The sequence below is a fragment of the Oncorhynchus gorbuscha genome, unplaced genomic scaffold (assembly GCF_021184085.1).
Source record: "Oncorhynchus gorbuscha isolate QuinsamMale2020 ecotype Even-year unplaced genomic scaffold, OgorEven_v1.0 Un_scaffold_602, whole genome shotgun sequence".
NCBI classification, from domain to species: domain Eukaryota; kingdom Metazoa; phylum Chordata; class Actinopteri; order Salmoniformes; family Salmonidae; genus Oncorhynchus; species Oncorhynchus gorbuscha.
Window position 1 is genome coordinate 228,397 of NW_025745439.1, and position 13,448 is coordinate 241,844.

The 13,448-nt window shown below is 43.9% G+C and overlaps 1 protein-coding gene across 1 annotated transcript in view; it reads right to left on the reverse strand.

Moving 5' to 3' along the window:
* Positions 1-10,713, reverse strand: part of LOC124019042 (methylthioadenosine phosphorylase) — a 37,939-nt gene extending 27,226 nt beyond the window's left edge. The window contains 1 exon segment of the mRNA XM_046334401.1: positions 10,439-10,713. Coding sequence (XP_046190357.1) covers positions 10,439-10,651 — 213 coding nt within the window. The 5' untranslated portion in view covers positions 10,652-10,713.
* Between the last annotated feature and the right edge of the window lie 2,735 nt (positions 10,714-13,448).

Genomic DNA, 13,448 nt, shown 5'->3' on the forward strand with positions numbered 1-13,448 from the left:
GCCACCAGTAAGTACAGATAGTAACGTTAGTATAAATCCCCTCGCACGGTCCCCGCAGCCGGACAACTTTCTCACGGTCTCTGGGGGGAAATGCTGTCGGAATGCTCAAACGGTGTCGCTCATTCAGCCGACAGAAACTTTCAACCGGTTTTCCCCATTAAGCAACGAGTCGGAGTCAGAGGCCGAGCCTTCTCTGGTCTCTACTCCTCCCGTTACGGGGTCTGAGACGCCGAAGCTTTCCACCATTAGCTCTGACAAATTGAAAACTCTATTCATTGGCGACTGCATTACCCGCAGTATTAGACTTAAAACTTATCATCCAGCGATCATACACTGTTTACCAGGGGGCAGGGCTACCAACGTTAAGGCTAATCTGAAGATGGTGCTGGCTAAAACTGGCGAGTATAGAGATATTGTTATCCACGTCGTCACCAACAATGTTAGGAATGAAACAGTCAGAGATCACCAAGCGCAACATAGCTTCAGCGTGTAAATCAGCTAGAAAGATGTGTCGGCATCGAGTAATTGTCTCTGACCCCCTCCCAGTTAGGGGGAGTGTGAGACTCTGCTGTGGAGCTCATCAACTCAATCGCTGGTTGAAAACTTTTCTGCCCCTCCCAAAATATATAATTTGTAGATAATTGGCCCTCTTTCTGGGACTCACCCACAAACAGGACCAAGCCTGAACCCCTCCATCCTAGCTGGAGGGGTGCTCTCATCTTATCTACCAACATAGACAGGGCTCTAACTCCTCTAGCTCCACAATAAAATAGGGTGCAGGCCAGGCAGCAGGCTGTTAGCCAGCCTGACAGCATAGTGGAGGCTGCCACAGTCAACGTAGTTAGCTCAGCTATCCCCATTGAGACCGTGTCTGTGACTCGGCCTAGGTTGGGTAAAACTAAACATGGTGGTGTTCGCCTTAGCAATCTCACTAGGATAAAGACCTCCATTCCTGTCATTAATTGAAAGAGATCATGATACCTCACATCTCAAAATAGGGCTACTTAATGTTAGATCCCTTACTTCAAAGGCAATTATAGTCAATGAACTAATCACTGATCATAATCTTGATGTGATTGGCCTGACTGAAACATGGCTTAAGCCTGATGAATTTACTGTGTTAAATGAGGCCTCACCTCCTGGCTACACAAGTGACCATATCCCTCATGCATCCCGCAAAGGCAGAGTTGTTGGCGTTTTTGTCTTTTGAGCTTCTCGTCATGAAATCTATGCAGCCTACTCAATCACTTTTTATAACTACTGTTTACAGGCCTCCTGGGCCATATACAGCGTTTCTCACTGAGTTCCCTGAATTCCTATCGGACCTTGTAGTCATAGCAGATAATATTCTAATTTTTGGTGACTTTAATATTCACATGGAAAAGTCCACAGACCCACTCCAAAAAGCTTTCGGAGCCATCATTGACTCAGTGGGTTTTGTCCAACATGTCTCTGAACTTACTCACTGTCACAGTCATACTCTGGACCTAGTTTTGTCCCATGGAATAAATGTTGTGGATCTTAATGTTTTTCCTCATAATCCTGGACTATCGGACCACCATTTTATTACGTTTGCAATTGAAACAAATAATCTGTTCAGACCCCAACCAAGGAACATCAAAAGTCGTGCTATAAATTCACAGACAACACAAAGATTCCTCAATGTCCTTCCAGACTCCCTCTGTCTACCCAAGGACGCCAGAGAACAAAAATCAGTTAACCACCTAACTGAGGAACTCAATTTAACCTTGTGCGATACTCTAGATGCAGTTGCACCCCTAAAAACATTTCTCATAAGAAACTGCCTGCCGGTTCCCCTCTTTCCACTGGGATTCTCTGCCTCTAACCCTATTACAGGGGCTGAGTCACTGGCTTACTAGGGCTCTTTCACACCGTCCCTAGGAGGGGTGCATCACTTGAGTGGGTTGAGTCACTGATGTGATCTTCCTGTTTGGATTGGCGCCCCCCCTTGGGTTGTGCCGTGGCGGAGATCTTTGTGGGCTATACTCAGCCTTGTCTCAGGATGGTAAGTTGGTGGTTGAAGATATCCCTCTAGTGGTGTGGGGGCTGTGCATTGGCAAAGTGGGTGGGGTTATATCCTTCCTGTTTGGCCCTGTCCGGGTTGTCATCGGATGGGGCCACAGTGTCTCCTGACCCCTCCTGTCTCAGCCTCCAGTATTTATGCTGCAGTAGTTTGTGTCGGGGGCTAGGGTCAGTTTGTTATATCTGGAGTACTTCTCCTGTCCTATCCGGTGTCCTGTGTGAATTTAAGTATGCTCTCTCTAATTCTCTTTCTTTCTCTCTCTCGGAGGACCTGAGCCCTAGGACCATGCCTCAGGACTACCTGGCATGATGACTCCTTGCTGTCCCCAGTCCACCTGGCTGTGCTGCTGCTCCAGTTTCAACTGTTCTGCCTGTGATTATTTTTATTTGACCATGCTGGTCATTTATGAACATTTGAACATCTTGGCCATGTTCTGTTATAATCTCCACCCGGCACAGCCAGAAGAGGCCTGGCCACCCCACATAGCCTGGTTTCTCTCTAGGTTTCTTCCTAGGTTTTGGCCTTTCTAGGGAGTTTTTCCTAGCCACCGTGCTTCTACACGTGCATTGCGTGCTGTTTGGGATTTTAGGCTGGGTGTCTGTACAGCACTTTGAGATATCAGCTGATGTATGAAGGGCTAAATAAATACATTTGATTTGATCGATTTGGAGGTGGAGGGTCCGTCATGTTCTAGGGCAGTGTGTCACAGCATCATCGGACTGAGCTTGTTTTCATTCTCAATGCTGTGCGTTACAGGGAAGACATCCTCCTCCCTCATGTGGTACCCTTCCTGCAGGCTCATCCTGACATGACCCTCCAGCATGACAATGCCATGCAGCATACTGCTCGTTCTATGCGTGATTTCCTGCAGAACAAATCTGGTGCAGTCCATGAGGACCCCCCCCGCTTGTTCAGGGACACATTATTCCATTTCTGTTAGTCACATGTCTGTGGAACTTGTTCAGTTTGTGTCAGTTGTTGAATGTTATGTTCATACAAATATTTACACGTTTAGTTTGCTGAAAATGCAGTTGACAGTGAGAGGACGTTTCTTTTTTTGCAGAGTTTGTAATTTTTTTATACCTGAGACGTGAAGGTGTACGTCTGAGTGAAGAAAGGAGAATGGGGGGGGAGTGAGATAGCAACCAAATCGACTCATGTTGGTAAACTAACTTATTGCTAGTTATTTATCATCTCATCTGATTACATAGTACCTGTCTTGATTGCATTAAACCGAGAGAAGCTAGTTAAGCTCAGCTAGGTAACGATAACTAGGCTAATTGAGTCTACATAAGTTTAACTGTGCCCTCTCTCCCCTTCCAAATCCATTCAGATGACAATGGGCCTCAGGATCTCGTCACGGTATCTCTGTGCATTCAAATTGCCATCGATAAAATGCAAATTGTGTTCGTCTGTAGCTTATGCCAATGAGTCCGGACAGTTTGCATTGTACATACGAGAAGAGGGGCATCATTTGCTACTGAAATTATCTCGATTATCTGATTACCACCAGTGTTTGGAATACGTTGACCTCCTTGACAAAACAGACCACGGGACACCTATTCACAAAGAGATTCATTGTTCAAATTCCGCAGTGGGTCTGTGTAAATTCTACGATTGTATTGAAGACAGGTTTATGGCAGTCATCTATCTATTCATTTACTGTTATAGTATCTCTAAGTAGCAGCCAGGGAAACTAATTGTTCTCACTTTATGATGGAACAGTCAGATTTTTCTGCCTGACTGTGGCGTTCTTTACATTAATTATTAGGATTTTCTTGTGATCACAACAAGACGACTTATTTTGCTCAAATAGAACATTACGTTTTCTGCCTGAGTGGGGCGCTGTTTACCACAATTGTCCGGATTATCTGGTTACCGGAACAAAAGCATTTATTTGACTCAGAGATCGAAACAAATTGTATTTATTTGAAAAGATGGGCCTGGCTGACACAAAAATCCATGAGGAGAAAGGATCCACAGATACAGAGGCTGCTTATCTTTCTGCACATCTCTTTATTTACAATGCTGGCTGTCATGGTTAACACAAACGCAGGACATTGAATGATACCTGAATTGACTCAGAAAGGTAACATAAGTAGGCCAGTAGAATCACAGCGAGGTCAAACAAGTGTGTATGTTTGTGTCAGATTATCCAGTGTCCACAGCAACATCATAGATTATTCTCTACTGTGATGTGTACTATGGTTTTAGCCATGCTCTCACTAACACTCATCTTTTCTCTTTCTCCCCTTACGGAGACTCTTGGACCGCAACTGAGTACACCCTGGCCAATCTCACCTGGCCTCTTTCTACCTGCCTGTTGGTGTCCTGATTCCTAGACGTGCCTGGCCCAATCCCACCTGGCCTCCTTCTACCTGCCTGTTGGTGTCCTGATTCCTAGACGTGCCTGGCCCAATCCCACCTGGCCTCCTTCTACCTGCCTGTTGGTGGCCTGATTCCTAGACGTGCCTGGGCCAATCCCACCTGGCCTCCTTCTACCTGCCTGTTGGTGGCCTGATTCCTAGACGTGCCTGGCCCAATCCCACCTGGCCTCCTTCTACCTGCCTGTTGGTGTCCTGATTCCTAGATGTGCCTGGCCCAATCTCACCTGGCCTCCTTCTACCTGCCTGTTGGTGTCCTGATTCCTAGACGTTCCTAGACGTACCTGGGCCAATCTTACCTGGCCTCCTTCTACCTGCCTGTTGGTGTCCTGATTCCTAGACGTTCCTAGACGTACCTGGGCCAATCTAACCTGGCCTCCTTCCACCTGCCTACCTGCCTGTTGGTGGCCTGATTCCTAGACGTGCCTGGCGCAATCCCACCTGGCCTCCTTCTACCTGCCTGTTGGTATCCTGATTCCTAGACGTGCCTGGGCCAATCTTACCTGGCCTCCTTCTACCTGCCTGTTGGTGTCCTGATTCCTAGATGTGCCTGGGCCAATCTCACCTGGCCTCCTTCTACCTGCCTGTTGGTGCCTCCACTGGTTCTTTCTCCCCCATCAAGTAACTGATCCCACTCTGCACACACCCAGAACCCTGGATTCCATTACTTACCATCACGTCTTTATCATAAGCCATCAGACCATAGGGTCTTGAAGAGTTAGTACTTTCCCTATAGTCATTATGGATATGGTCTGAGCCTGTCAGTTATCAGTTATTCCATACCAAGGCTAAATGAGGCTGAATGGCAGTATCACCACACACAACTGCAATGCAAGTCATTTACTACATCAATTATAGTCACAGCCTCTTTCCTTCATTTGCTTAACTGGGGGGGATGGGCTGAATAAACAGTTTACAAGAAGCAGGGTGGGGCTCAACAGGCGGAAGGCATCCCAAAGGGCACCATTTTCTCTATTTTTCCATGTATAATGCTCTACTTTTGAGTTTCTGAGAGCCTTGGTCAGATGGTCAAATGGCTTTTCATAAAGACGTCATGGTAAGTAATGGAATCCAGGTTTCTGTGTGTGTTTCGGAGAAGGATCAGTGACTTGAGGGGGAGCAAGAACCTGTGGAGGCATCAACAAGCAGGTAAGAAGGGGGCCAGGTGGGATTGGGCCACAGTATGTCAGGTGTCAGGCCAGGGTGTTCTTAGTCGCGGTCCAAGGGGAGGGGAGACCTTGAAAAGACGAGTGTTAGTGAGAGCGTGGCTAAAACCACAGTACACATCACAGTAGAGAATAATCTATGATGTTGCCGTGGACACTGGATAATCTGACACACACACCTGTTTGACCTCGCTGTGATACTGTAGGCCTATTTATGTTACTTTTCTGAGTTAATTCAGGTAACATTTAATGTCATGCGGTTGTGTTAACCATGACAGACAGATATTGCTTCAGTTGTTTCGTTTTGACTTCTTGTTACCTGGTAAATAACCAACAGCCCTGGTTAACCACAAGGGGGGGAAAGGCGAGGGAACAGTCCATGTCAGCTAGGGCCATCTTTTTAAAGAAACACCTTTTATTTCCATTTCTAGTTGAGTAAAATAAATTGTTTTGTTCTTGTCATAAAATAATCCAGAGAATAGTGGTAGCTCCAGACTCAGGCAGAAAACTGAATGTTCTATTCTCAGCAAGGCCCACCTTTTCAAAGAAAACAAATTATATCTATTTGAACAAAATGGGTCGTTTTGTTTGTGATCACAAGAAAATCCTAACAATTCAGGAAAAGAGCGCCACAGCCAGGCAGAAGAATCAGACTATTCTATTATAAAGTGAGAACAAATAGTTTCTCTGATTGATATGGCTGTTACTTCGAAATAGAATGAGATGATTTGTCTGTGTTAAAAAAACATGCCTTCGCTCTGCCCACTGGGACATGGCTTATGGAGCCACTCATTGAAATAAGCATCAGTCACCATTTTCCAACGGATCAAGAGATCTCACCACACCAGTTTGATGAAAACAAGCTACTACACGCACCGCTGTCGTGAAAACCAACAGCAGCAGGGTTTTTCCTGCATAGAAAAGTCTTGGGTGGGCCGCCCGAGTTTTTTTTCAGGCTCCTATGTCCAAAAATAAGACCGAACTAAATAACATTTTACAAATGATACTCATACAATAACAATGCCCAGTACAGCTACCATCTAGCCACACTACACAAACAGTACATTTCTCCTTCAGGCATTGTGGACAAACCGAGCCATCTAAAATACACCCTGTCTGAAACACAGTTCAAGCCTCTGCTTGTCCCTTAACCAGAATACTTCAGGGTTATCATCACCATTTTAACAAGACACAACATGTCTTAGATCCACTTACAGAGGACAATAAAACACTAAATACATTTAGTTTTCACCAAGATCACACAGTAGACACATTGTCTCCTCTTCAGGCGCTCTGTTAAATCTACCCGTCTATATAGCCAGAGGGAGGGTGTCAGATTTTCGTTAGGCTCAGGCAGCCATAATCTTTCAGGGGTGTAGTTCTCTTTGGTGAAAGTGTACGTTCTAAGTTTAGGTTTGCACCAAACATTAACTGGCCATTGTTCCTTGTGAATCACATAGTAATTTGTTCCAGAATATATCACAACAAAAATAGACAACTTTCCGTGGGCTAGAGAATTGTTATGAGTAAGATCCCAGTCTAACACTTTTATATGTGATTCTGTGTTCTGGCACATTTATCAGTCTTTTCCATAGATGATCCATGGCAGACATGGTTCCCAACCCCAGTCAGTTTGTACCTTCCAAGAAACAGAAGGCTCTGTTTTGAACATTTTTACAATTAGTAAGGACGTTGGATCCCACACCCCAGCAGCATAGTCCATCACTGGACACCCACAACATGTATACAGCTGAAAGTAAGATCCTTATATATTTTCATTTGGTTTAAACACTGTTTAAACACTGACCCCAAGGCTCTAGCTGCAGATTATGCCAGTGATTTAAGGCCGTCTTCAATGGCCATGTGTTCATCCAGTGTGAAACCAAGGTAATTATAGAGCCCAGTGTAGAATAATGAAGTCGTGTCCACTTCTCTGCACACCCTTCTGGGTCTTCTCTTGATTCATCACTAGTGTCGATTTAGTACACCGTGAATTAACAATATTCTACATATTCTGGAAGCAAGGAGAACTATGACATCAGCATACAACAAGATGCCCAGGAATATATCTGCAATTTCAACACCAAGTTTAGCATTTTTGATTTGTAGGGCTAAATCATTAGCATATAGTGCAAATAAAGTGGGCGAGAGTGTGTCTCCCTACTTTACACCATAAAGGGGTTGGAAACAAGCCAGTCCTGAGGTTACTGACCTAAATACAGGCAACTGGAGTCAGATAAAGAGCTTTGATAGCATCAAAGAATAATCCATCAATTCCCATTTTAATTTGTCTGAAAGCAAGGAGGTCTCTACTCACCCAATAAAAAGCCTTCTGAAAATCAATAAAACAGGAAGTTTTTGTTCAGAAGTTGGTTCTCTCTCTTGAATTCTAGATGGTATAGATCAGTGGAAACCATGTGTTTGATGCATTTCATACCATTCCACTTATTCCGCTCTAACCATTATGAGCCAGTCCTCCCAAATTAATGGGCCACCAACCTCCTGTGGTTTAGATATGTTCTCTACATGCTCTGGCCTTCCTAAAGCCATTCTGTTCATAAGAAAGCTGGCCAGATAGTGAGAGAGCCTGTTATTTAGAATGCAAGAATCAGTGGTGTAAAGTTCTTAAGTAAAAATACTTTAAAGTACTAATGAAGTATTTTGGAGTATCTGTGCTTTACTTTATTTTTAAAAATTTACAACTTTTACTTCACTACATTCTTAAAGGAAATAATGTACTTCTCCATATATTTTCCCTGACACACAAAAGTAGTTGTTATATTTTGAATGCTTAGCAGGACAGGAACATTTTCAAATTCAAGCACTTAGAGAACTTCCCTGGTCATCCCTACAGCCTCTGATCTGGTGGACTCACAAAACACACATACAAAGAAATACATGATGAACTGCAATACTGGAGAGTTGAAACTCAATATTAGGAAGGTGTCCTTAATGTTTTGTACACTCAGTGTATATCATTAGGCCTACTTTAAAACAATTGTGGATATACCAATCCAGGGCGCCCGAGTGGTGCAGCGGTCTAAGGCATTGCATCTCAGTGCTAGAGGTGTCACTACAGACCCTGGTTCGAAATGCAGGCTGTATCTCAACTGGTCGTGATTGGGAGTCCTATAGGGCGGTGCACAATTGGCCCAGCGTCGTTAGGGTTTGGCCGTGGTAGGCCGTCATTGTAAATAAGAATTTGTTCTTAACTGACTTGCCTAGTTAAATAAATAAATATTCCCTTGAGTCACTATACGGTATTTGCAGGACAACATGGGCTTTAAACTATGACCGTTTATGGTAATACGGGTGCTTGATGTGTAAATCGGGAGGTGCCGGAACATAAAGTGAGCACTGGAGTGGGGAGACCTGGGGAGGTTCTGAAGTACCGGAACACATACAAAAAAGTATTTTATAATAAAGCATTGCAGGCATATCATCGCAGTAGAGTAGAGGCACTTACACAAGTTGCAAACACGGAGAACATTTTTAGTAGCATAATGTCCGGGAAAATGTTGGCCTTTTATAAATCCATTTCTCCTTAATTTTACATGACTAGAGACTTTGGCAGAATATTTTTTAATACCACACACATGATCGAAATGGCAGGTTACTTTAACATTGACAAACTGAGAATATGAGATCAATAAAAACTACTTTGTGTTGAATCCATTAATAGCCCAGGCCTGTGTGTGTGGAGACACATATTGTAGGCTACAATATGAAGAGGAAATTAGTCCTAAAAATGCTTTCCAGTTTCACTGACTCACCGAATGATGCGCAGCTCACTTGCTTGTGATGGCGGACGCGCTCATACCAAAAGTCTACCTCTCTCGCTCTCTCTCTTGTAAAACAATATTTGGAAGTCGATTAAATACTTTGGTAGCCTACAGCATAATCGTCTCTTTTCAGCAGGAGCCATTTCGTTTCCAACCTGTGTTTTTCCTCGATTGTATTTGAAATATTGCGAACGGCCTGTTTTGTCTGCATGCTGCTTTTTTCCAGACATATTTGCTGCTTGTTCCCAAATGTAGGCTATTCCTTGTTATATTCCTTGTTCCTTATTCCTTGTTATTGGGCTACAATCCACAGCTAGGCTATAAAAACGCTATTGATCCTCTGTTGCTAAATTATAGGCCTTCTCATGGTGTAGTAGGGTATTCTGAATGATTTAATTTATTTCTGAACAGACAGCAGTAATTCTATAACTTTGGATGTATTTAATTGTGTCAGGGGTGCTGCAGTTAATTCAAGACCCTTCGCGGGGCAGCAGGTAGCCTAGTGGTGAGAGCATTGAGCCAGTAACCGAAAAGGTTGCTGGGTCGAATCCATAAACTGACATGGTAAAAATCTGTCAGTCTGCCCCTGAACTAGGCAGTTAACCCACTGTTCATCGGTAGGCTGTCATTGTAAATACGAATTTGTTCTCAGCTGACTTCCCTAGTTAAATAAAGGATAAATAGAAAATGATATAAGGAAATAAATGATGAATTGCAACACTGGAGAGATGAGAGTTGCAGGCTCATGTCTATCAGAGCAGAGAGGGATCATAGAAAGCGAATCTCCTAGTTGTGAGAGATACTGGCGCGCTTCTCACACAGCCACCGCCATGCGTTGGTCTCAAACAGGTTACAATGGACTAAGGATGTGGCAAACCATGAAGAGGAAACTCGAATGAACTTTGATCAATTCCGAGAAAAGTTCAAATAAGTGTTCATGCTACTAGAAGTACCGGGTCTGGCCAATTGGGTTCCGGGACAACACCGTCCAAAACGGAGAGGTGCCAGGATCCGGTCCAAATTAAGCACTGGGTAAAGGCGATTGAATACGGCAGATTGTACCTTTAATCGTGTTTTGTCCTCTCTCCGCCCGAGCAGACAGTGGAGACTAGGAGGTTGCATTCCCATGTGGATCAATAGACACTTCTTGAACAAGTGGAGTATAACCAAGCCATCTGCGTTGTTCGGGGTAGGCTTCCCGGGGTGCAGCCCCGAACCGTTTGATGGTCTAATAATTGGGCGAAAAGGATTCCTGAGAGGGGGCTTTAGGACCATGCGGACTAAGGATGTGGCATCGCGCTTGATTGCAGAGAGTGTGAGAGAATATTGTTCTTCTGCCCAGTGTTTTTTTGGATCATAATTTAGGTGGTGGGCTGGCGGGGCGTGGTCATCAACGTGGCCAATGGTGCAGTCTCCAACATAAAATGTCTTGTTGGTCACAGTGACAAAATGTAGCTGTTGTGAAGATAATTTCCTGCTATTCTACACAATTTGCCATGGTCTATGCTATCTGAGTGACTCAAACATTATATAATAATATCAATGGGCCCCATGCCATAACAAATATTCTTCTGAATGCATCATTTTAGGAATATTAGATTCTCCCTTACTGTTTAGCTTTTATTTTGGTGTTCGTTCTCAATTATCTTATTTTAAAATATATGTCCATTAACTTTTGAGCTTACTTTGTATGAGATTTTAGTTTTTAATTTTAAAATGAAAGTTTTTTCATCCTGAATTTTGATTACATTTTTCATTATAATATACTGTACAATATGTGTCTCCAAACACCTAGGCCGAGGCTATTGATGGATTCAAGACAAAGTCGGTTTTCTGCCTGAGTGCCCCTATTTTCTGGATTATTTTGTGACCAGAACAAAACTGCTTATTTTACTCAACTATACATTCAATTAAATTGTATTTCTTTGAAAAGATGGGCCTGGCTGACATGAAAAATCCATGAGGGGAAAGGATCAACAGACAACAGAGGCTGATTATCTTATTTACAATGCTGGCTGTCATGGTTAACACAAACGCAGGACATTGAATGCTACCTGAATTGACTCAGAAAGGTAACATAAGTAGGCCAATAGTATCACAGCGAGGTCAAACAAGTGTGTGTGTTTGTGTCAGATTATCCAGTGTCCACAGCAACATCATAGATTATTCTCTACTGTGATGTGTACTATGGTTTTAGCCATGCTCTCACTAACACTCATCTTTTCTCTTTCTCCCCTTACGGAGACTCTTGGACCGCAACTGAGGACACCCTGGCCTGATTCCTAGACGTGCCTGGCCCAATGTTACCTGGCCTCCTTCTACCTGCCTGTTGGTGGCCTGATTCCTAGACGTGCCTGGCCCAATGTTACCTGGCCTCCTTCTACCTGCCTGTTGGTGGCCTGATTCCTAGACGTGCCTGGCCCAATGTTACCTGGCCTCCTTCTACCTGCCTGTTGGTGGCCTGATTCCTAGACGTGCCTGGCCCAATGTTACCTGGCCTCCTTCTACCTGCCTGTTGGTGGCCTGATTCCTAGACGTGCCTGGGCCAATCTCACCTGGCCTCCTTCTACCTGCCTGTTGGTGGCCTGATTCCTAGACGTGCCTGGGCCAATCTCACCTGGCCTCCTTCTACCTGCCTGTTGGTGGCCTGATTCCTAGACGTGCCTGGGCCAATCTCACCTGGCCTCCTTTTACCTGCCTGTTGGTGGCCTGATTCCTAGACGTGCCTGGGCCAATCTCACCTGGCCTCCTTCTATCTGCCTGTTGGTGTCCTGATTCCTAGACGTGCCTGGGCCAATCTCACCTGGCCTCCTTCTACCTGCCTGTTGGTGTCCTGATTCCTAGATGTGCCTGGGCCAATCCCACCTGGCCTCCTTCTACCTGCTTGTTGCTGCCTCCACTGGTTCTTTCTCCCCCTCAAGTCAAATGAAAGCCCTCATCGTTTCTCTGTCTCCTCTTCCAGAGGGCCTGAGGCTCTAGGACCACGACTGAGGCTTGACACCTGGGCGTGTTGTTTTGCTGTTCCATGGTACATGGCATAGATGTGTCTATACTCTGGGGCGACTTTACTCTTAAGATGGCTGTTTTTACATCTGTAGGACAATTGCTGATATTGCATTCGTATGTAGGATACATTATTCAAAATTGGAGGCAAAATTATTTACATATTTTTTTAAAGAGTGTATTTGTCTGATTTTGTAGAATTCATCTCCAAATGGATTCTCTGCTCTACTGTGAAGTTGTCACATACCACCCCATACCATTGCAGGTAATGACAAGAAAAATGGTTTGCAATGTATTTCAACAGTCTTTCATACTTACAAGTTATTTCCAGTTATCTCCATGACCTTTCACTATCTTTGGGTCGTAGACACAGTTCTCCTCTTCCATTCCAACCTCAGGTGATACCAAGCCAGTGTCATAGCCATGCACAGTGTGCCAGGTCTTCTGCTTGGGGTGGTTCTTCTTCTCTATGATAATAACCTTCCCCACATCCACTCTGACTTGAAGTACTCTTTTCTCCCAGTAGGGGGCACCAGGGGGGTTTTCAATGGCTTTTAGAATGTCCCAACTAGCATAGGCACCAGTTCCAAGAACACTTTAGTCTGCACTTGGTGTGAAGCCATTGTTCTTAATAAACTCTGTTGTGGTGCCGTGGAACATCACATATTCTGTCTGGTCTTCAGGAAGTGTGTTGCTGTCTGGAAAGTTGATGTAGTATGGAGAGTTAGCCAATACAATGCACAATTACACTTTGTAATATTAAATAGTCCTTTGGCTAAAACTGTTACACCAAATAGTGATATTTATACAATAACAATATGCTGAATCACTATTGTTACAGTAATATTTCAAGTGTTGTAACATTATCATGCTTAAATATAAATGTACTTTGTAAACAGGGATTGTTTAATATATCTAAGATAAGTGTCCAATAACAAGACTGTTTAATAAAGACTGTTGTTTATTATACTGTGTATGCTTAGGAAACAGTGCTTCTAACTGATCTCGCTACTGTGCTTTCCACTAGTTACCACAGCCACAAATGCATGAAAAGAAAAAATTGCTTTTT